This window comes from Polypterus senegalus, chromosome 16 (assembly GCF_016835505.1).
Source record: "Polypterus senegalus isolate Bchr_013 chromosome 16, ASM1683550v1, whole genome shotgun sequence".
NCBI classification, from domain to species: domain Eukaryota; kingdom Metazoa; phylum Chordata; class Cladistia; order Polypteriformes; family Polypteridae; genus Polypterus; species Polypterus senegalus.
Window position 1 is genome coordinate 36,639,327 of NC_053169.1, and position 25,472 is coordinate 36,664,798.

At 37.7% G+C, this 25,472-nt stretch overlaps 1 protein-coding gene across 1 annotated transcript in view; it reads right to left on the minus strand.

Annotated features, from left to right (window-relative positions):
* Positions 1-6,130, minus strand: part of pde10a (phosphodiesterase 10A) — a 345,652-nt gene extending 339,522 nt beyond the window's left edge. The window contains exon 1 of the mRNA XM_039737895.1: positions 4,917-6,130. Within this exon, the coding sequence (XP_039593829.1) occupies positions 4,917-5,001 (85 nt within the window). The 5' untranslated portion in view covers positions 5,002-6,130. The remainder of the gene's footprint in view (positions 1-4,916) is intronic.
* Positions 6,131-25,472: the final 19,342 nt, after the last annotated feature.

The window sequence follows — 25,472 nt, forward strand, 5'->3', positions numbered from 1 at the left end:
CACAGATGAATCAGAGAACATTACGCTCACTTTAGAATAAGAATATACGAAAGCCTTTCACTTTGATTAAGATTTTTAATATTTAGAGTTCAAGCAATATATTTTTTTCTTTCAAATCATTTCTTTTTTGTAACAATTGAGTTGTAGTTATTAAGGTTTATATGGCTTTATCATTTAACATAACAGATAATTTTTCATTTACATGCTCTAATAATTCAGTAAATTGCATGGAAAAACCTACATGATTTAAAGTAAGTGATGAATACATTGAGGAAAACAACAAAAGTCTGTTTATTTTCCAACTGATAATCACATAAAGACACTTACTGGTACAAAGATCCACTAAATTAAAATATTTTAGGGGCATTATACACCCCAATTCCAAAAAATCTGGGACTGCACGGAAAATGCTCATTAAAACTAAAAGGAGTGATTTGTAAATTCTATTCATTCTGTACTATACTGAAAACACAACACATAAGTTGATGTTTTACCTTGTGAATTAATATTATTTTTTTGTAATATTCACTTGTATCAAATCAGATGACTACAACATGCTCTAAACAGTTGGGGAAGTCGAATGTTTTCAACTGTACAATCTCACCATTTTTTTTACTAACACTTAACGTACTAAAGACACAATATGGTTATGTTTAGCAAGCAGAATTTTACCCAGTTCATCTATTATGTAGATCTTCAGTTGCACCACTGTACAGGGCCATACTTGCTATATTTTGCACTTCATAATGCGTCATGGTCAGTGATAAGTAAAGCCAATCTCTACAAACTACAGTCTCTGCTTACACAGCTGTGAACTTGTAATCCGAGAAGAATGTGGTTTGGCATTGTCCTGCTGGAAAGTTCAAGGACGTTCCTAGAAAAGATGGAGAATGGATGGCACCATATGTTGCTCCAAAATTTCTACGTATCTTTCTGCATTGATGGTGCCCTCATAGATGTTCAAGTGAAACATATAATGAACACTGACACACCCCAGTACCATGACAGATGCTGGCTTTTCAACCTGATGCTAATGACAGCTTTTTCCTCTTTGGCCCAGAAAACACAACTGTTGTTTTTTTCAAGAATCATTTGACATGTTGACTCGTCAGACCACAAAACATGATTCCACTGAGACTGAGCCCTAAGAAGTCAGCAGCACCTCTGGACAGTGTTGATGTTTGCATTGTAAAACATTAGCTTACATCTGTGAATGCAGCTGTGAATGGTGTGGGCTGACAAAGGTTTAACGCAGTACCCCCAAGCCCACGTCATGATATCCATTACAGACACATGACGTTTTTTAAGACAGTGACTTCTGAGTGATCGGAGATCACGCTCATTCAAAAGTGGTTTTCAGCCTTGCCATTGACGCACTGATATTTGACAACTTTCCTTTAATATTTTGATTATATTGTGAACTGTAAATGGTGAAATACCCAAAATCCTATGGATTTGTCCATGGGGAACACTGTCCTTACAGTGCTGCAATACTAGCTGATGCATCTATTGGCAAACTGGCAAGCCTTGGCCCATTCTTGATCTTAGAGGATGAGGCCTTTTTTGCAGGCTTCTTATGCACTATAACATGATTGCATCACTTGTTATTTCAGCTTGTTGTATTGTTATTAGTCTTAAATGACCCCAGTTCAGCTTTAATGAAACATGTTGCTGACATCAATTTCAGAGTAAACATATATTTTCAAAAAACAATGCCGTTTATTAGGTAAAACATGAAATGCCTTGCCTAAATACAGTTTTTGTTGGAATACAAGTCAAAATAAATGTAAAAATGACTCCTTTTTTTATTAGCATTTATATACTATCCCAACCTTTTTGGAATTGGGGTTATATTATATAAACCTTCTTTTTTATTTATAGAAATAAAGCTTTTCTTTAAAAATGTGTATATATTCTATGCTGGCATATGTGTGTAGGTGCAGAAAGAAAAATTCAACCACATCTTTTATGAGTAATCTTAATAGTGAACAAACCTCTTAAGCAGCAACAAAGTTTAACACGGCTTCTGTCTGTAGCGCTTAAGGTTAAACAGCAGCCAGAGTGGCCATTTCCACAAGCACTTGGTTTCCATCTAGTTAATGACAAACTGAATTCAAAATAATTGGTCCATTCTCCTTTACAGCCAGCATTTAACTATAAGGCCTAACACTTTCTGCCAATAAAATCAAGATCATCTTGGTATCTTTTGTCCATATGAGTGTTTTTTAGAGAGTTATCTATTCACGACCAATGTGCACACAACAAACATTTATATAATAATGGCTCGTTCATGCACTTTAACATAACACAGCTACAACAAGATAGTCATCCTATGTTCTTTTAACCTTTATTAAGAACACAGAATGGGAACCTTTTAAGAGTAAATAATTGCTGCTATATTGCTGAACCTTAATTTCCACTAAAAATCACAGTAATTGGAAAAAAGGGAATAATACATTCTTTGTAAAATCAAAAATGCCTCTCTAGCACTGAGATAAGTAACATTTAAGATGCCAGCTGTGACTAAGATGTCCTGCTCACATTAATATAAACAGCTAAATTTTGTGTGTGTGTGGAAAGATATTTAGTGTTTCTTCTCATCATGACATTGGTTACGGTTATGTTATTGGAAATTCTCACTTTTTAACTACAAACTCAATTAGGATCCCTTGATCAGTCTTAATGAAGAATTTTTTTACAGTAGGATGCACCCCTTCACTTTCCGAACCTCCCCTTTTCATGACAGGATTGCAGGGACCTAAAGCCAAACTCAGCAAAAATGAATGTAAATTAAGGAACCAAATCGTCACAGTGCACACTTGAGCATACACAATCTCACTTACACCAGGCCAGTATAGAGTCTCATATAATTTAATAAAGCTTTAGTGAAATGAACCTGTAACAAAATGGCCAACTGCAGATATTGACCTGAACCAAAGTTGTTCTTCAGCTCAAAAGGTTATTGGACTTGATTTTGATTTCTCCTTGCTTTGTATCCCAGAAGAGAAACGACTCACTAAAGGGCATCAAATAAACTCTGTTACACAAAAATAGATGTCTGTTGAAAATAGAAAAGAGAAAGAAACTGATGCCCCAGCTGGAAATAAGAAAAATCAGATTTGAACCCACATCAGTGGAACCAGGACAGACAATTAAAATTTTAGTGTGATAATAAAGGATAAATTGGAAAAAAAAAAAAACTATGCTGTTAAAAACAATGGTTCTTTAATGCACTTAATTGAGTTCTATAGTTCCTTGTAGAATCATTGCTTCTTGAAGAACCATTTCATTCAGTGGGGGGGTTCAATGCATACTAAAAGGATTCTGATATGTGCACAGTATAGAAATATTCAATGTAGGGTTGGCTACCTTGCAAAACATGAACAGATCATGAAACCTGAACCTAGCCTGTGTGAGAGGTTGCACCAAAAGTCCTTTTAAAATTAGAACCCATTGGTATTCCACAGGTCTGTTATCATCTACTATGGTTATTTTTATGGTACCTGTTAGGTTCTTTCTGGAACCTTCATATGGATGTTTTTGTGGGAACCAAAAATTGCTCCCCTATGGCATCGCTCTGAAGAACCGTTTTTTTTTTCTTTTCTTTTTAAGAGTGTAAGTGGCTAAACATCCTTGCATGGAGTAGAAAAACATTGTAGATTATTCTGGCGCCACTGAATATCAACTTATCGGCTGTGGCTGTAAAACCAGCTTACAAGATACAGTACACACTGTGTATCCATTAAATTATTAACTGCTCATCTCTAAACTATTCACAATTACAGCCTAAATCTTTTTTTTTTATTTTTTACCGTTACCTTTTTTTTTTTTTTTTACTTTCTTTGTAAATGTTTTTCTTAAATCATTTAATCATATAACAAGCCTATAGTTTTATAATGTAACCAAAATTCTGATGCTTGGCCTATATAACCATTTTTCATTTACTAACACTTGATAAAAAATATACTACCTCAGTCTATAAAAATAGCAATTAAAGATCTAATTCTTGCTTTTTTTTTCCATAAAAAGAATTGCAACAGCTTTTTGAACCTGCTATACAAACCTTACAAGATTCTAATGATAGCTGCTCAATTTTGTACTAAAACTAAAATCTGAAGTCGATATTAGTGGCATATGGCACTGATTCTGACATTTCCAAAATGCACTGGCCTGTGCGCAAATGACCACTAGTTAACAGCTGCATAAGCCCTGAAAAAAATGGAACATTTTGCTCCAGGTAAAGCTATGGGACAATTATATAAAAGAATCAACAATGCGGGTGATACATCTGTTGCAGGAAGTGACACCAGTATATCTAGCATAGCAGAACGCAACGACTTTTCAGTGTGTTTATGAAGGTGAGGTGCATCACAGCACAAGAAGGCCGCTTTACTAAACAAAGGTCAGGCGCTGCAGCGTCCGTAGGACTACAATCAGGTGCTTTTTCTTCTCTCATCGACATGTTTATCCGTTTTATACATTTGTGAATACACCAACTTGACCAACATTGAAGACCCGTTCAAGTACGATAAACTTCATGAACTCAGAATTGTTCACACTTGATAACAAACCCGGTCTACTACACAGGACAATGCAATGCCTATTAAATAATTGCACATCGCAGAGGCGTTAGAATGAAATATGCGCCATACACAGTAACCGATCACCAGGATGCGGTAACCCCCATCCCTACAACGCGAATACACATGCAGCGTGTATATACAATCCTAACTTTTTAAAATCACCATTTTTTAATCATACGTTCATAATGAAAACGACTTGTCTTCGTCGTTTCAACCGCAGGAACCCACCGTGATGCTGCGCACGGGTGATGCGGAGCGAGCGGCTAGCGTTAGCCGCCGCCGCGGCCGACAACGGTGTCAAAGCTGCGCGCTGCTTCGCTTCGGACTGCTTACCTTGGTCGCTGCGACGAACGTAAGGCGACGATCCTTCCCGTGACAGCCTGAGTCCGTCATCTGGAGTTTTGCGTTTCTTCGACATTGAATGCGTCCGATAACGCGGGGCTTGAAAAAAACCAGGTATTTTTAGGCGAAGGTTAAGATACCGGCTGCCGGGGAAAAAAAGGAGAGACTTTCAAGTGGCTGAAGAGCAAATAAGTAGGCAGGGACTAGAAGAGAAATCCTAACAAATCACAACCCCATCAATTCAGCCCTTTCGTTCTCTTCTCGCTTCTTTCCTGACGTTAACTCCCTGAAACGATCGAGGCGAAGAAAAAGGGCGCAAAAAGTTGCTGGGCGCTCAGATTCCAGGCAAGAGCGTCAGATGCTCATACATGTAGCATCTCGGCCGCGCCTAGACACTTTTTTAATATTCTGGTATAGTGATTGTTTTGTGGCTGGGGTAAAAAGGAGGGGGGCAAAGCAAATATTGTGATAATAATGGGTGAGTGAGAAAAAAATATTCTCTGCAATATAAATGAGCTGCAAATCACGTGTACCGAAGATTATTCCTCGTTTGTATTTGATCATCGGGGCAACGTGCAAAGCAAGGCAAGCGTTAGGATCCGCAGAAGAGTCGAGGGCACAAGGGTCGCATGCATCGTTTTAATCGCCAACAGGAGCGGTGTCATTATTTGTGCGCGGCTGGCACCGAGTCAACAGGCAAGCCGACAGGTGATAAGCAAAGGTGCGAGCGCGGGCAGACATTTTTGGTTCAGTGGTTCAGCTCGGAGACCCATTATCTGGTTCTTTTTTGGAGGAAAAAAAAGAATGAAGACTTTAGCAATCGGTAGATGTAGCATAATCATAAGACATCGGTAGCTGCAAATCAGATGAGCGAAGAGGGGGCAGGAAACAAATCCAATTCAGATGACAGCTGTCAGCATCTGTAGAGTTCCGCCGCGTCCGTTCAGCTCACCTTAATAACTAGTAGATAAGAGTACTGGTGTGGAAGTCTAAATCCTCCTAATCGCCTCATCCCCCAGCCGCGTTAAAAGCTCCCCAGTTATTCCTGCTAATAAATGTCTCGTCAGGAAACTTCGTAGTCCAGCTGTTAAGGAGAGACGAAACAGCCAAATGGGCATTTCTAAACATCTGGCTGTGATTGTGCAGCTTTTTGAAGCGTCGTCGCGGCTGAGGATTTTCAAGCAGAGCGCGGATTGTGCCTGTGGTGACAGCCCTGTTCCAAGTTAAGAGTTTGCTGTAAATAAGGGGTTTAACAGCACTTGGGCACATCTCACGTTCAGAAGGAGGCGATGACGTTAGCAGCTGCGCTGCCAGGGCTGCGATTCAGATTCATTGAAATGATAGCGCAGCCCATCCTACGCAAGTAGCTTGGACCTTTATCAATAAGCTCGAGCCCGCTGGGCTAAGGAAATTAGCCACTCACATACGCACAGTCACACACACAAACACACACATGCAAATACGCACATAAACCAGTGGGACGAAGGGGCGGCATAGGATTTTTTAGCCCATTATCTCTCTATAATGGCACTTTTCAGTTTAAAATAATGAATGAATGAATGTTATGATGATAATCATGCCTTAATTCTATCATTTTACTTTCCATAAACTGAAATTAAATAATAATACTCTAGGAAGCTGCTTTATTATCTATTACACACCTCTACATTTTTAATGAATAAACCGGCATCTTAAAAAGAAAAGACGAGAAGTTACCAGCTGAGTTGCGTACAGTATTTGTTTACTGTTACGAGTTTAATAAAGAAAATTATCCAAATTTTATTACAAAATGGCAAATCGCTTAAAATGATATGTACCGTGTATGTATGTGCGGAGATAGATAGATAGATAGATAGATAGATAGATAGATAGATAGATAGATAGATTCCATCATATCGTATATAATACCTGTCTGTCAATATACCCATCTACGCCTGGGTGTAATGTATTTGTTTCTTTTCCATTCTCATGACTTGAGGCATTGCTAACCTGACGCTCAACTGCCTTAACCAGTAGAAGGGGCGGGGAGAGTGCAATAGTTCTTCGCTACAAGGGGGGCGTGTCTGAAAGCAGTTAAAAAGGCTATGGACGGAATCTGGTTTGGCTGCTGTCATGCCGCACACCTTAACATAACATACAGTACAAGTAACACGCTCAAACCGACACAGTGCAGGTCAAGGTCGCAGGTCCGGAGCCTATTCCAGCAACACTGGACGCGAGATAGGCGTTACAACTGTATTTGACCCACTGCCCTCCCGTGTGCGCTAAATATACGCCATTTAATGCAACACGCACATCTTCGGTCAGTCAGATGAAAAACGGAGTACCCGTTGATAAAAACTGCGTAACTCCTAGGAGATTGTGCAACCACAGAGACTTTGAGTGAAACATCGAATGCATTTAATTTCTTTATTAATAAGCAGGTGAATTTACAGAAAACATTTTTTTTCTTTAGGCAATGATATTTCAGGTATAGATGATTGACGAAGAATATAGTTTTCAGGCAGGGGTTCTGGTTATTTTTACATAATTTAAAGTTGCTTAATACCTGAGTCACATATTTGTGGTCTTACTGTGTATTACATACTGGAGCAGATTTAAGCATTAATCCATTTCTTCAACCAATGTCATCCAGAGCTGAAACCCTCCTGGTAAGAATAGGTAAAAGAATTGCTAACCTGGGGGGAAAACCCATTCTGAAACACATTTGAGCAAAAGTTCCACCCATTTCCTGTATTTACTTCATCTATATTAAATTTAGAGTTTAGAGTTAGAAGCCATCAAGCTCCACAACAGAAAACCAGCCCTTGACGTGGAGCTAACCCACTGAAGAGTGCACTCATGCATATATCCACCGTAAATTGTACAAGGTCAATTTAATTTTCACAGTTAATCTAATATGCACGTCTTTGGCATGAGAATGGAAACAGTAAGACCCAAAGAAAGTAAGCACAGATCAGGAACTGAAGGTCCTTGGAGTTGTGAGTTTTCACCACTAAATGCTACATGACATTTGTGCCTAAAAAGCATACTGAGGCCAAAAATGTACAAATGATGTTTTGAATTTTGCACTCATTTAAAAAGATGGTTGCAATAAAACAATTAACTTCTGTGGCACACCAGAATTAGGGCTGCCAACCTTTGGATTATAGTTCCCCAGTGCCAATTGCTACACAAAGGCAATATTCAATGGACAGAAAGGCTTATACAATTTAAGAAAGCAGTTCTCATGTTGACTATAGAATCTGAAATGGTATCAAAGGCATTCTCTCATTTGCATAAAATATAATATTTGATTCATACAGTGAAGAAACAGTAAGGCAAGGGCATTTCTGCAGAGAACTTAAATGTCTTCAGTTTTAAAGTCTAGAATTTTCTTTCCTTCAGAGCAATACTCCATGCTCTGTGGTGACTTGTCTATTTTCATATCACAGACAACAGCCTTACAAAATGTCATGTATTTTTAGACCACTATATTTCATCTTATATTGAGAACATTAGGGTGATTAAGTAAAATCTACTAGACTTGTAAAGCAAATAAATATAATTAATACAGGACTGAAATTAAGAACTTAACAAAAATGGCTGTCCTGAGCTAACAATGCCAACAATTTGCAAGTTTAAAAAATTTGAGAGGTATCGAGGAAAAGCAAAGGCAAGATAACAGCACTTAGCTCATTAGAAGTTAACTGCTGGATGTATTAAACTCATGAAGAGATCAATATAAAAAAATTGTTATTTTACTGCACCTCCTTGGAAAAACTCCTGAAGCCCAAAACCAATCACTCACCTCTATTCTAGATGAGAATTAATCAAAAGGCCAATCTTTACTTTACAAACCAAGTTTCTGTGGTGCACACTATCTGAAGGTGCCTTTTAAATACAGGACTCCAGTGGAAAAGTTTAAACATATTTTTTACATTTGGAATAAGGGAAAGTGTTTTTTATTAGATTAGATTATATATATATATATATATATGTCATTGATCTGCCAGGGAAATACTGTACTCAATTGCATGCCGCAGCAAAACAAAAACTATCAAAATTTAAAATACACAGATGTCGACTCAAAATACAAAATAAGATATTAGAATGAAAACATATAATACAATAAATATGATAAGAATGACTAGTACATTGAAGTTTAGCCTCTGGCTTTAGTAAAGGAAGAGATGTCAGAAAGTAGCACTGAATTACCTAATGCCACCAGGCAGAAAAGATCCCCAGAGAAATAAGTCTGTTTCTACAACAGTCTCCAGTGTCTAGAGTCACAAGCTGACTTGATTGATAAGTTTATTCAGGTATTTTGCACCACCTGAACTCAATTTTCTTCCTCAGGAAACCATCGCCTATAAAAACACACTCAGCCCAACAGACTGGTAAAACATTTCCAGCAGACTGCTACAAATGTCAAAAGACCTCAGAAAATACAGTCTACTCTGGCACTTCTTGGACAGTGCAATTGTGTTGTCAGACCAGCCCAGTTTACAGTTCATATGGGCCCCCAAATACTTGTAGTTCTGCTCCACCTCCATTTTTGTCTCCCCTTGATGATGACTGGTCTCAGGGGTTCCTTAACTTGCTGGAAATCCACCACTAAATCATTTGTCTTGTTAATGTTGTGGTGACCCTGTAATCCGACTCATCTCCATTATAAATACTGTACAACCTATTACAGGGTAGTCTTCTGAGAACTGTTGTAGTTGGCAAGACACTTGTACCCCTGATCAGGATACTTTATACTTATATAAAAGTGTAGTGTGTAAATCACATAGCCCCCTGTCTTAACCACAACTTTAGTCTATGTTTTTTAATGTTTTTTTCCACTTTATTACTGCATTGTACAGATTGATGACCTTGTGTATCTGAAAACCATGGCGGAGTCCAGTAGTACCACTTAGTAGCTTCATCCCCTTGCCCTAAATTTGGCTGGGTTATTTAATTACTTTGCTTACACCCACCTTTTCTTTCTTCTACATTGCAGCTAGAAGATTCATATTTGACTGAAATTTAGAATCTTTAACTTAAGCCACAAATTAATAATCTATTTTCAAGTTAAAAACTATTAATGTTTTGGGTATATTATTTGAAATTAACATTCAATATTGAAGACACTACTAGGTGAAGAAGACAAACAAAAGATTTTAAGGGAGACAGGCAACAAAACACAGGATCTCATTGTGAAAGATGTTTAATAGAAACTTAAAGAATGCAAAAACTTAATCAATTATATTATTATTTAGGGTTTATTTCTTAGAAGGTTGACGTCCTTCAACATCTGCAATAAGATGCTGCAGATGTTCTACCAGACGGTTGTGGCGAGTGCCCTCTTCTACGCAGTGGTGTGCTGGGGTGGCAGCATTAAGATGAAAGACGCCTCACACCTGGACAAACTTGTTAAGAAGGCAGGCGTAAAGTTGGACAGTTTAACATCTGTGGCAGAGCGACGGGCATTAAGCAAACTCCTGTCAATCCTGAATAATCCACTGCATCCACTGAACAGGATCATCTCCTGGCAGAGGAGTAGCTTCAATGACAGACTTTTGTCACCGTCCTGCTCCGCTGACAGACTGAGGAGGTCGTTCCTCCCCCACACTATGCGACTCTTCAATTCCACCCAGGGGAGTAAATGCTAACATTATTTAAAGTTATTGTCTGCTTTTACATGTATTTTTATTACTATTTAATTTAATATTGTTTTTTGTATCAGTATACTGCTGCTGGAGTATGTGAATTTCCCCTTGGGATTAATAAAGTATCTATCTATCTATCTATCTATCTATCTATCTATCTATCTATCTATCTATCTATCTATCTATCTATCTATCTATCTATCTATCTATCTATCTATCTTTTAAAGACTGACAGTCTGTTCCCATAATTGAAAATAACTAGAGTGCTAGAGCAACAAATACTCCTTTCAAGACATTAGCAAGTATGGTTGACACTGACTGCCACTAGTTACTGCTCATCCCCAAAAGAAGTCATCAACAGTTAACTTTTGTAAAATAGTGTAGTGGACAGATACTAATGAAGCAAGGTTAGGTGACCTTCCTGTTGTTGTCCTCAGAATATTCTCTCAGATGTGTGTGTATATAAATTGAGTGGCATGATGGAAAATCTACTACACTGGCTTTGGCAGATAATAATATTGTATTTTTGAGCAGCGGCCTTGTATGTTGTATAAAATGATGTAAGGCAGGGTGGCGCAGTGGTAGCGCTGCTGCTTCGCAGTAAGGAGACCTGGGGTCCTCCCTGTGTGGAGTTTGTATGTTCTCCCCATGTCTGCGTGGGCTTCCTCTGGATGCTCCGGTTTCCTCCCACAGTCCAAAGACATGCAGGTTAGCTGCATTGACGATCCTACATTGTGCTTGGTGTGTGTGTGCCCTGTGGTGGGCTGGTGCCCTGCCTGGGATTTGTGGCTGGGATTGGCTCCAGCAGACTGCTGTGATCCTGTTTTAGGATATAGCAGGTTGGACAATGACTGACTGATGACTGATGTAAGGCACTGTCCAATATTTAGCAGTGAGTTTCTGTTGCACTAATTTTTAAGATGACCCAAATCTTCAAATGCATCTTTCTAATGTTCAAGGGAATGGTGACATTTAAGCTGGCGTTTTGTATTTTTAATGGTGGTTTCAGGTTGCAAAGGCAGATAATGGGTCTTTATCAGTATCTCAGAATTTGCATCTCAAGATCTAAATTCAGATCACTGTGCATTTTATATGCAGCTTACATACGGTGCCTTCATTGTTTGGTTGATTGGCACCACTCCTCAGTTATGCTCATGCAAACTGAATATCCTAGTGACGGGTTTCTACCTTGAGCTTGTCACTTGCAGGTCAGGGTTCCTAACTTGGCTGGGGCCACCACCATGAACTGACCGACATCCGATAAAACCAGAAAGTTCCCCACAGTTCCTAGTAGTTCATTTCAAATTTGTTAAGGAGTGGTGAGTTTACTTGTGTTTATTGTTATTTCTTTGAATCATTGGACCTCCGGATTTTTGGCCTTTTGCTTTTTTATTTGACCTTGCCTTGGATTTCTGATTTGGGAATTCGTTTCACTTGGGTTGCTTTTGCTTCAGGCAATTCCTTTTGCCTTCTATGCTCTACAGAGCTTACTTTTGTTACTGACACTGTGTTAAGAATAAATCTTTTATTTTAATAAGATCCTGTGTGTGCCCTTATTACTACCTAGGGTCTGACGATGATATCATCCTCTAGTGGGCATTTTTGGAAGTGCTTTTGGAAGTTTAAGAACTCTTTAGTGCTTAGGGTCCCCTAGTCCACAACAGAGTTCTTGTTGGGTCAAGACTCCAATAATGCTAATTGGTATAAAACAAAGAAAAGAAAGAAACAAAGAGAAAAAGTACTTAAATAATATTCTTTCATTTTAATTTAGAGCAAACTATCAAAATAAATACTTTGATTACAGTTTCACAAATTAACAATCTAACATAGCACAACCTAAAATACATTTTCAAGCCCACTTAGTTAAATAAAGGTCTGTGGAGGGCCGGAGCCTATCCAAGTAGAATCAAGGCACAAACTAATGGTGGGTGTAGATTCAATCCTCTGAAGCAGAGAAAATGAACATCACAATGTGCAACATGGCAAGAGCTTTACTGAGTCGAATGTCAGGTCTTTTTAAGCCATAGAAAATTCATTATCTTTGTTATCAACATTTTTATTATGCTTTTCCTGGTGAAGGTCACTGTGACAAATGTTCAGCTGGACTGACCATCTCAAGCAAAGGAGAATTCCCAGATGCTCACAACCCTCCAGTTTATACTGGTCTCTTCCCGATCAATCGTGTGTCATATACATCCTGAGACTCTTTTTGTAAGTCCCCTACTTCATCATGTCACATGTTATTACTGGGTATCACATTGGTAAAACACTGCTATTTCACAGATTCAGCATCCTGGGTCTGGAACCTGCACCTAATTTTCAGTTGTGTTGAGCTAACTCATTCTATCTATGTCTTTGTGAGCTTTTCTCCAAGTACAGTGCTCTGGATTTTGCTACACAGTCTTATGGTGTATGTGTTAAGCTGGTTAGCAATTCCAAACTGGCTTTGTGAGGGTGAGTGAATCTTGACATGGAATGGCGCTCCTTCCAGGGATGATTTTTGCCTTTCAGTCAATGCTGCTGAAAGAGGCTAACAGCCCCTTGGGTACCTAAATTGCGTTAAGTGGGCGTGAAAATATTGTTGTTAGAAAACATTATTTTTGTAATACCAGAATCACACTGTTAACCTGGAAATTTAAGAAGACAGTTAAGTTAGGTATTATCAATTTAATATGAATAATATTCTCAAACCTGTAGGATCCAATTCAGAGTCATGGGGGAATAGGACCTACAGAAAACAAAAGTGGATGTAATATAGGAGCAGGACACTAGTACATAACAGGACCCATTCAGACGACACTTGACTTAACTTGAATTAACAATTAGCCTGACAAGCGTGTGTTTGGTGATGTGAGAAGGAGGTCAGAGTACCTGAGGGAAACTCGGACAGACACGGGGAGAGGAGGTGAATACAGGGTGCTGGATGTATGAGGCAGCAGTAATAGCCACTGCTTTACCATGTTGTCCAACACCTGTACTCTTAAAAGGGAAGCTGCCAAAGTGGATCTTTAGTGGGGAACAATCCACATGAGGGGTTTGGAAAAAAACTTACATTTATTTATATCCATAACATGCTCCATAAATAACATTAATGGATGGAAACGGGATTGTGAAATACCAATGAGTTCCTGATTCTAAATGGACTCTTACTGCATACTATAATACAGGTTAAGTTCAGGTTGTCTTGATCTGTTGTATCTTGCTATAACTACACAATGAAGACTTCTGTGTTGCTCACATATTAGAACCTTTCTGAAGTCCAAACAACAAACTTCATACACAAAGAATTTTTCCCAGAATTAAAAGGTTCTTTTGTCAATCAATGGCTCTACAACACACCAGTAAAGTGTCATTAAAAAACTATTGTTATACATATGAATGAATTCATTAATTTATTATTTCCTTTATGCTTATTCTAAATATAATAACACAGAAATACAGGGATGGCTAATTTGACTTTTCTTAGCCTATTTGTTTATTTTATGGTGCACAAGCTGCTATGAATGGATTGTTTCATTGTCGGGGAGTTTTTGTGCTATTAACACCAAAAAGCAGTTGTGGAATGTCTCTGTTCATTCATTTTCAGTTAACTGGTGCCTTCTCCCTGTAAACAGTGGCCCTCTGGATGCTGAACTGTTTATTACTTGCTGTGCTTCATCTCCGGTTCCATTACTTGCTTTACACAATTTTCCACTTACGACAAAATAGGAAGCAGGGTCCCAAATGTTAAATGTATTCATATTTGTCTATGTTTCATAAGATGGCATGCCTGATGGGCTCTCTGTGGGTGTAAGTCTGCCATTCCAATGTGTTGTATGGAAGAAAACATTAACCCTTTCAGCCAGGAGAATGCTGTGATTTTTTTTACTAGGGTGTAGTTTTGATGTAATAAGAGCAGGGAGTGAAATTGGTGAAAGTGCTTTGGCCTTTACAGCCAAATGAAATGTATTCACTAAGCCTGTGTTATTTATAATAATCATTTGTCTGTAAATTAAGGAATTCTTTAGAAATTATTCACTGTTTTCTGTCAATATTATTGGCATGAGCTACTATTTCTAAGAAGGTAGAAAGGTTTACACAAGTCACAGGCAGAATGCCAAATGTTTGAGTGTCCACAGGCATCCATTCTTTAGCTTCAGCAGACATGTGCACAGCTTATAAAGAGAATGAAAGGATAAGATGTCTAAATTAAGGTATCGGGGAAAAGGCACAAATGAGAGATTGGAATTTTCAATTCTAAAACGGGTCTAAATCAACAGGGGATATAACCAAAGTAAAATTTCAGTCACTATGAATGGAAAACCAAAGATGGATTATTGAGAAAAGAAATCTGTATTCAATAAGACCCAAGTCTTTTAAATGATTACCATGTGCAGAAAGTACAGATCTACATCACATTTTGAGTTTTCATGGTAATTGTATACAATTGCCATGTTTAATATGGTCGCCTGGTCTTTTTTTCACAGATTAGTTTCTGCTGATGACGTGCGGAGTATTTTCTCTAGGCAAACATGAGCCCCCCACCCCCTCTCTCTCTCTGTGCCATTCACTGCAGTCGCTGACGTCAGAGCAGTTTGCGTCAATGCTCCTGCTTTGACAGAAGGAGCCTTTTTTTTTTTTTTTCAATGGGAGCCAAATGGGATTATAAAAAAATGCAGACCCTTCAGGCAGCTCCTTGCTGACACAAAAAGCCTTTTTTTTTATAATATATAAGAGAGGAAAAAAAAAACTCCAGGCAGCATATTAATATCTGTTACTAAGGAAAAGCAAATGAGGAACTGCCTTGGTATTTCAATGTCAATGCACTATACAATCTAAAGCTAAAGTAGATATGTCTGTTGCATTTATACTCACAAAACAGAAGCACATATTAGACTTATAACAAGTTTCTTATTATTTAGTCAAACATCCATCCATCCATCTATTATCCAACCCGCTATATCCTAACTACAGGGTCACGGGGGTCTGCTGGAGCCAATCCCAGCCAACACAGGGTGCAAGGCAGGAAACAAACCCTGGGCAGGGCGCCAGCCCACCATTGTTAGTCAAACATAATAAAATAAAACACTGACTTTTTTCCGGAACAAATTACATATGCATGACCAATAACTTGTAGATTTAGACCAACAAAACTATTACCATCCAGAAGTCACTTTCCCACGTAAAATATAACATTCAAATGTGTAGACCTGACAGCTTCCAAGTAGCTATGAGGAACTCCTGTCCAGAATTGGCTCCTGCACTGCCCAACGATATTAGGAGACCTAATTGAGGTCTTCACAATCCTTGAAGGCATCAGTAATGTGGATCCAACAGATTTCCTTCTTCTAATTAGTGAATTGTGCACTCAAAGACACCTGTGAAAATTTAGGGGAAGTGTATTTAAGAGTGAAGCCAGGAAGCACTTCCTTAAACAAAATGTGCTGGGAATTTCAAAGAAACTACTGAGTTATGCAACTGAAACAATATTGGGGCATCTCAGCTACAAGCAAGCAAGCTTAATGGAGTGAATAGTCTCATTTTTCAAATGTGTTATGTTTGTACTGTATGTTGTTATATTGGGATAGGCTCTGTCTCCCTGTCTCTCAGGCAATGAATGGATGGAGATTCTAAACGATGTTGTTTGGGGTTAGTGTCTACGAGCTTGTCCTCATTTCTAGTAAAATGTGAATCCAATTGAAGTATAACTGCACCCTGTCCCAGAGGTGGTTGTAATGGCTGATCTATGATTCAAACCTTATGTCACAATGTGGAATTTTATAAGTAGTCATATTGGGCTGAGCTTTTATTTTTTGAGTTTCTCCCTGTTTTGTTGCCATTTTTGTTCTGCAGCACGCCTTTTGGATCAGCATGGAACAATTTTCTTTCCATTTTGGCAGCAGTGGCTTTGCACAGCATAATGCAGTGAACAAGGCACTGGATTTTAAGCCAGCTGGTTCAAATTTCATTGCTGCATCACTGTGTGACCCTGATTGACCTTGACTTACCTGTGCTTCTTCTGTAAAAAAATAAATAAATCTGTAAATAGCTGTAATGTATCCTGATATTGTAGGTCACCTTGGATAAATGTGTTAGCTAAAATAAGATTTTTATGCTTTTAAAAAGCTTGCTGTCACTCTTTCACTTGGACTTACTCTACATGATCTGCTTTGGAAGACTGTAAGAAAATGGTGTGTCCACCTCAGTTGATACTTCATGATGGTTACGGTGATGCTGACCAAGTTTACTTTCTCTAGAATAATGGTGTTAGAGAACTTGTCTTCCCAAATCATTCATTCATTCATCCATTATCTAACCCGCTTTATCTTAACTACAGGCAGGGTGCCAGCCCACCGCAGTCTTCCCAAAACATCTTAAAAGTATTTCAAAGGCATCCCTGATTGTATATGACTGTCACTTTGATATAACTAGCATAAGCTGTCACATGTTGGAGCCATACAGCAATGTAAAAAGATGTATTCTTGACATCCAAGACGATTTGTCCATATTGGGATATTATCTATCCTGAAAACTCTCGTTCTAAGACTAGAAAAATTCCACAATGATAGCGCTGCTGCCTCGCAGTAAGGAGACCTGGGTTCTATGGCAAGCCGAATTAACATTTAGAGATATCTCAAAATGGATTTTAAGATATCTGGAATGCATTTTAGATATCTCAAATTATTGCAACAGACATGATATCTAGAGACAAGATATCTTGAAATGATATGCTGTAGATTTTGAAAATCTGAAATGCATCTTTAATGCAGGATATCTTGAAAACGTTCCTGTGCATTTTGATATCTAAATACATTTCGAGATATCTTAAAATAACTTCCTGTCTTTCAAGATATCTCAAATACATTTTGAGATATCTCAAAATCACTTCCTGTAACATTTCCTATTCTTTCACTTCCTGATCACAATATTCTGTCATTAAGATATCACTCAGATATCTCAAAATTTTGACTATTTTGAGATATGGACCAAGATATCTTGTGTGAAATACATTTTAGTATCTTTAAATCCATTTCAGATATCTAACAATGTATCAAGATATCTCAAATTGTATTTCAAGATATCTAAAATGCATTTTAAGATATCTTTAAAAGGACACTCAATTATTTCAAGATATCTCAATAGCATTTTCAGATATCTACAATACAATTTAAGATATCTCAAATACATTTCCAGATATCTTAAAAAGCTTCCTGTCCATTTTCAGATATCTCAAATACATTTCAAGATATCTTAAAATGACTTCCTGCACATTTGCATGATCTCCCGTGTCTGTGCATGAAAGGGATATCTGAAAATTCCTCACACAGTCCAAAGACATGATATCTCAGGTTAGGTGCATTGTAAATTACATTTTAAGCGATCCTAAATTGTCCCTAGTGTCTGTGTGGGTTTCCTCACACAGTCCCTGCAGGTAGGTGCATTGGCGCCCTGCCTGGGGTTTGTTCCTGCCATCCGCCCTGTACTGGATGGGATTGGCTCCAGCAGACCCCCGTGACCCTATGTTAGGATATAGCAGGTTGGAAAATGACTGACTGACTGACTGACTGACTGAATGTACATATAGCAACCACACAGTATCTGAAAAAAGAGATGGAAGCTATGATGAATGAGAGTCCTGCACATGGTCGTTTGTCCCTGTAACCTCACCCGCCAGCTGCTCCACTGTTAAAGACATACTACATTTTGTCTGGATTCTCCACCATAGGTGGTTCTGCCAGCACCATATGCTCAATAAAAACACAAGTGTTTTGCTGCACTAAGGCAGTTTTCATTAGTGAATACTGCAATTCTCTACAGAGCTTGTCATTTTACATCTATACCCCCAAAAGATGACAATGCTTTATTATTTATTAATGTATTTTTAGTTATGTATGGAATTTATGTAAGCCTTATTGAAATTTTTATTTTAAACAGTGGCTTTCTGGATTATATGTAAACACGTGTAAGCCAGACAGATATAAACTTTGGTATTAAAAACAGTCTGTGAAAACTATGTTGCCCATCACAGTTCCCTCAATGTCCATCATGAAATCAAAGTCTTCTCCTTGCCTGAATTGCATACTCTTAACTCATTGTTCTCCCCCACAGTTGTGCTGCCCTGAACTGAAATAAGTTGGATGGGGACGAACAAAAAAGAGTTATTGTAAATGATAAAAAAGAGAGTTAGTTCATGGCATTAAAGCTGGATGGATGCAGTTCAGACATTTTCCAGATGGTGAATAGACAGCTGGAAGATTTCTTTTGCATTCACACAACTTTACATAGAAGTTACTTTAGTATCCAGCAAGTCAGCAGGATAATAACAAAAATGTCTCTTAATAACACACTGTTTGAAATAATTTACCAACAAGCAGCAAAACTTCCAGCTCTCTAGAAAATTAAGTTAGTGCACCAGGAGAAAAAAACATGCGCAGTGGCATTTATGACATGCAACTTTTGGTGGGGCCATGTGGAGCTGGGATAAAGTCGTTGTTAAGATCCTGAGAAGCCATGCAGAGGTTGTGTGCATGTTTGATTGAAAGTGTGAGAGACAGAGTGAGAAACAAACACTTACAGAGCAGCTCTTATTAGACTTGTTCTTTTGCTTAAATTTGCTGGCCTGGAAATATGGGTACCTGCAGCCCCAGGAGGATCCTGGCTTGGATCAGCTCATAGAGTTGTAGTAGAAAGCAAGTGCAGATGGTGCTGCCTTTGACCCAAAGTGGACTATATGAGGAACAGCCAGCACCATAACTTTTACAGATAATTAGAGCCATATAGAAGGAGCTCTGGATGTTTGAAGTTGGGGCAAAAGCATTGGAGGGCAGCTAAGGAAGGTGACAGACCTAAATAAACCCTGCATGAGGAAGTTTGGGGGCACTGAGTTTCACAACTCTGTACTATTCTACCAGCTTTCAGTGGATGACAAAATGTCAGCTATATACTGTAATACCATAAAATCACATAAATAAAAATCTATCAACATATTGTCATACAGTACAACTACCAAAGGACAGCATTAAAAGTTATCGCTACATCAACATCAAATAGACAATATTGAAAATAGAAAAGCAAATAAATATTTAGTAATTTCTAATTTATGTTAAATGGGCAAACATCTCTAAATCTACCGACAAACCTCTTCCCTTTCTCTCTCAATGGTATTATGATCTTGCCCCACTATTTTTTCTTCTGTCTTGGCAAAATATGTTTAGGAATGTCAAATTATATTCTAGAAACCCTAACTACCAAGTCGTCCAACTCAAAATAACTCATAGGCTTTAACCTAGTCACATTAAATGGTTTCTCATGGATCCTTCTCCTGATTCACTTTGTCATTTGTGTTTCTTTGATTTTTCAGGCGATTTCCTCCATATGTTCTAATATTTCCCTCCTGTATTCCCTTTCTAGTTGCAGATAAGCCAGTTTTACTCTACCTTTCTGTCTATAAACGTCAGTTCTATTCCTCAAACTGTACTTTCATTGTATCTGTCAAAGCCTTCTCTCACCTCTCATAAACGTGAGCTTCTCTTTCTTGAAACTACACCATCAAAATTACTTTTAGCCTCTCGATGGAAATCTCCCAAGCTTCTTTCTTTTGACAATTGGCCGTTTTTATTTTTTAATTCTAAATTCTAATTCTTTTGAAACTGTCTACATCTCTTAATACATCATCATTAGACTCCATTGAGAACTGCCCTACTTCAGTTTCAACAATAAAAATGTTATTATTTGATGCCCACCACCAAAATAATTATATCACACTTAAATATATTTTTAATATTTTTTTTTTATTAATTTTATTACAATCCATACAAAGCAATCAAGTTTTTACAAAAAAAGAATTATGTTAAGAACAGATCGATCCCCACCCTGAGAGAGAGAGCAAGCCAAGCGGTGTAAAATTTAAGGCTTGTAAAATACCTAAATTAATAAATTCTCTGTGCTTTATAAACTTATTTTAAAATATTACTGATTAGATCCTGCCATGTTTTGAAAAAGTCTGTACAGATCCTCTAACTGAGTATTTGATTTTTCCAATTTTAAATAATATAACACATCAGTTTCCCACTGACTTAAAGAGGAGAGTTTGGGTTCTTCCAGTTTATCAGAATAAGTCTGCGTGCCAACAGTGTAGTGAATGCAATCACAATTTGTTTGTCTTTCTCCACTTTAAGACCCTCTGGAAGAACCCCAAACACAGCTGTTAATGGGTTAGGAGGGATTGTGAGTCCAAGACTGTCTGAGAGGTAATTAAAATTTTTGTCCAGAATAATGTTAATTTGGTGCAGGCCCAGAACATGTGACCCAGTGAGGCTGGGGCTTGGTTGCAACGTTCACAGGTTGGATCATGCCCTGGAAACATTTTGAGAGTTTTAGTGAGACAGATGTGCTCGATATATAATTTTGAGTTGTATAATTGTATGCTTTGCGCATATGGAGCTAGAGTGAATTCTCTGCATTGCTACTTTCCACTCCTTTTCTGATATATTAATTGAGAGGTCATTTTCCCAGTGTCCTCTTGGATCTTTGAAAGGAAGGGATTGTAAAATGATTTTATATATTGTAGAGATGGAGTCTAACTCCTTGAAATTGAGCAATATTTTTCCAGCGTGGATGAGGGTGCAAGATGAGGAAAATCTGGAAGGTTCTGTTTAACAAAGTTCCTGATTTGAAGATAGTGAAAGAAATTGTAGCTGGAATGTTAAATTTGGAATGTAATTGTTCATAGGATGCAAAGACGTTGTCTATATAAAGATCTCTAAGCAAGTTAATTCCAAATTTTTCCAGATATTAAAACTGCATATGTTTGTGAAGGTTGAAAGAGGTGGTTCTTTGCAGGGTGCCACAGAAGAAGCTTCTCCGTCTTAAAATGCTTTCTACATTGGTTCCAGATTCTAAGTGAGTGGAGCACAATTGGGTTATTAGTGTATTGCCGATAGCGTGTGTTTATTGGAGCACAGAGCAAGGAATACAAAGAAGTACTGCAGGATTTTACTTCTATTGCGGTCCATGCCTGTGTATGTTCTTCTATTTGTGTCCAGGTTCTTATCGCCTGTATATTTGCGCCCAGTAATAAAACTGGAAGTTAGGTAGAGCCATGCCACCTTCTGCCTTTTGTCTTTGTAGGGTCGCTCTTTTGATGCGTGGATGTTTTGAATTCCAAATAAATGAGGTTATTGTTGAATCTAATTGCTTAAAGAACGATTTATTAATGTATATTGGTATGTTTTGAAATAAAAAAAGGAGCTTAGGAAGAATATTCATCTTAACAGTGTTAATTCTTCCAGCTAGTGTGAGATGAAGGGTTGACCATCTATGCAAGTCTTGTTTAATTTTTTCCATGCAGCGAAATTTTGTTGATAAGAGCTTTATGTTTACTTGTGATGTTTACCCCGAGGTATTTAAACTGTTCTGCAATGATAAAAGGTAGGGTGTCTAATCTAATATTATATGCTTGAGAATTCACGGAAAGAGTACACTTTTATTCAGATTAATTCTGAGACCAGAGAGCTTTTGAAATTCTGTGAGTGCTGCTAAGACTGCAGGCACAGAATTTTCTGGGTCCGATATATACAGTACCATGTCATCTGCATATAATGAGATTTTCTGTTCCAGTCCTTCTCTGCTAATCCCCTTTATCTGATCAGTATTTCGACAATGTATTGCCAGTGGTTCAATGGCAATTGCAAACAGCAGTGGTGACAAAGGGCATCCTTGTCTTGTGCCACGTTCTAGTTTAAAGTAGTCTGAGCAAATGTTATTGATGCAAACTGAAGCTTCTGGGTTAGTATACAGTAATTTAATCCATGCACAAATGTTGGGCCAAACCCAAACTTCTCCAAAATAGTAAAAGGTATTTCCATTCAATCATGTCAATGCTTTTCTGCATCCAATGATAATAATATTTCTGGGGTGTTTGATTTAGTTGGTGAGTATATTACATTAAACAGGCGTCGAAGATTTGAAGATAAGTGTCGGCCCCTAATAAATCCAGTTTGGTCTTGTGATATTACGAGGGAGCACTTTCTCCATCCTTCTAGCTATGATTTTAGAGAGTATTTTAACGTCGTTATTCAGAAGTGAAATTGGTCTGTATGATGCACATTGTAATAAGTCCTTATTTTGTTTTGGAAAGACAGTGATTAGTGCTTGGCGAAAGGTTTGTGGAAGAGATTGGTTATCTCTGGCTTCTGTAAATGTTGCTAATAGGAGGGAGCTAGCTGAGCGGAGAATTTCTTGTAAAACTCTGCAGGGTAGCCATCAGGGCCTGCTGCTTTTCCACCTTGGAGTGACTTTATAGCATCCAGTAATTCTGATAATGACAGAGGTTTATCAAGTTCCTCCACACTAAAAGCGTCAATTTGTGGTATCTGTAATGTATCCAGAAATGCATTAGATTGTATATTGTCTTCTTTAAACTCAGTAGTATATAGGGATTTATAGTAGTCTCTAAAGTGTACATTATATTTTTGTGTTCGATGATTTTATCTCCGTTAGTGTTAGTGATTACGAGATTGCGTTATGCTTCTTGCTTGTGAATTTGTTGAGCTAAAAGCTTATTAGCTTTCTCTCCATGTTCATAATAATGATGTCTGGATTTGTAAATTAGTTGTTCAGTTTCTTTAGTTGTCAAGAGGTTTAATTCTGAATGTAGAGCCTGCCTCCTCTATGTAGAGTCTCGCTTGGTAGTCTGGCATGTTCTTCATCTATTTTAGTAATTTACTTTTTATCTCTGCTACTTTCTTGCTTCGGATTTATTTCTGTGGGAAAGATATGAGATAATCTGTCCTCTTAAGAAGGCCTTAAGAGTTTCCCAGAGTATTCCTGCAGAGATCTCAGGGGATGTATTTGTCTCTAGAAAGAATTTGATTTGTTTGGATATAAATTCAGTACAATTCTCGTCAGCTAATAGAAGCGGTTGAGGCCATCTGGGGGTGAGTGTATGGGGCTTAGTAATTTCAGCTCCAAGATCATAGGTGCATGGTCTGAAATAACAATAGCATCGTATTTACAAGATTTAATCTTAGGCAAGAAGTTATTATCTATAAAGAAGTAATCAATCCTTGAGTAGCAATGATGTACTGGTGAGTAGAAAGAATATGTTCTTGAATTTGGGTTTAAAACCTCCAGGGATCTGATAAGTTGTGATCAGTTATAAACTTTGTAATTATCTTTGCGTGTTAGTTGCCGTTCCCCCTGTGGAGGAAGTCTTATCTAAAAGTGGATTTAGAACACAATTAAAGTCCCCAGCCATTATAAGTTTATGAGTGTTCAGATTGGGAATGGATGCAAATAAATTTTGTATAAATTCCTTATCATCAACATTAGGTGCATAAACATTTATCAAAATCATTTTACAGTTAGATAAGTCTCCCATGACCATCACATATCTCCCTTCAGGATCCAATACTACATCTGATGCTACAAATGGTACTGTTCTATGTATGAGAATTCCCACCCCTCTAGTTTTCTTTGTAAAACTAGAATGGAACATTTGGCCAGTCCAGTCTTTTGCAGCGGAACTGATCCTTACTTAGTAAGTGGGTTTCCTGTAAAAATACTATTTTAGCATTTAGACCTGTTAGGTGAGAAAGTACTTTCTTTCTCTTTAATTCGTGATTCAGGCCTTTAACATTCCAGCTTACGAAGTTAACTGTCCCATCATGGAGACACTGATTCTGAGTTTTTGATGTCATTTTATAGTCTTAACTGGAAGTGAAATAGTTTAGGTCTTAATTTCCTATTCCCCAAGAGTTGTTGCCATGCAGCTTATTATTACGTTGATAGTTATAATTATAAAGATTGAGATGATAGATTAGGTATAGATCAAGCCTGCTCTCTTTCTCTTCCCCCCTTAACCCCCACCCTCCCTTTTGCCTCCCCAGGTGAGGCTAAAACCCACTTCATGCAGTCCCAGTCCTCTGACATACCCAGAGACAGAGCACGTCCAAAGCACATCAAGCCCCAATGCAGTGGCGCTTTAAGGTTAAAAGATAGAGATATCTGTTACCAATATAGTCTTTAAAAGAGAAAAAATATTTAATATATTATATTATATAAATATTAAATATATTTTTGTGGTGTGCTTGGTGATTTTGTTACCTAATTAATTTCCTCATCTTCATCTATGCATTTTTTTTTAACTTTGACTCTGCTGCTTGAGAGTTGGGTGATATGAAGTGGTGGCTTGGTGCCAAGGGTATTTATTGGGCACTGTTTGTGGTATATAGTATTTACCTTTTTAAATTTACCTTAAATTCCTTGAATCAATAAAAAGTGGTTAAAAAAAATGGAAAAAGTGCTAAACTGCACTGTATCTGCAGTAATTAATAAATGTAATTTATAATAACGATGGCAACTACCCCAAAATAGTGAGATGTACAAGTTAATGCTCTCTTTATATTGCATCACAAATAAAATCAGCCACTATGTCACTATAAAGGGCTCTAGCTTTCAAGCCCCAAGGCAGGACTGAAAGGTTTAGGTTGAACAGGCGTATACCTGAGCAGAATGTCCAGAACACTGCAGGGTCAAAGAGCCTGTCTAAACAATCCAGTAACAGGCTGATGATGTCAGGAACAAAGAAAAGTTCACATTCTCCAAAAGAAAATATTTTTCTAGGCAAGAAATTAAATTGAGAATACCATTAAAAACTTAAAAAAATAAATATATGTAAGTCGTGTTTGTTGTAAATGTTCTAACAATGCATTAATTTATTAAGTTTGATATACTAATTATTTTTTGTGCAACAGCTGCTGGGAGTGGGCAGTCCCCATTATCCCTTGATAGAGAGAAGCCCCTGGAATGGTGTAAGATATAGCAAAACTGAAAATATGTCAACCTAAAAGATTTTATTTCTGCCAAATTTCACACAGCTTTGTTTTTCTATTTTGACAGAGTTCTGGTTTAATCAGTACATAGGAATCCAACA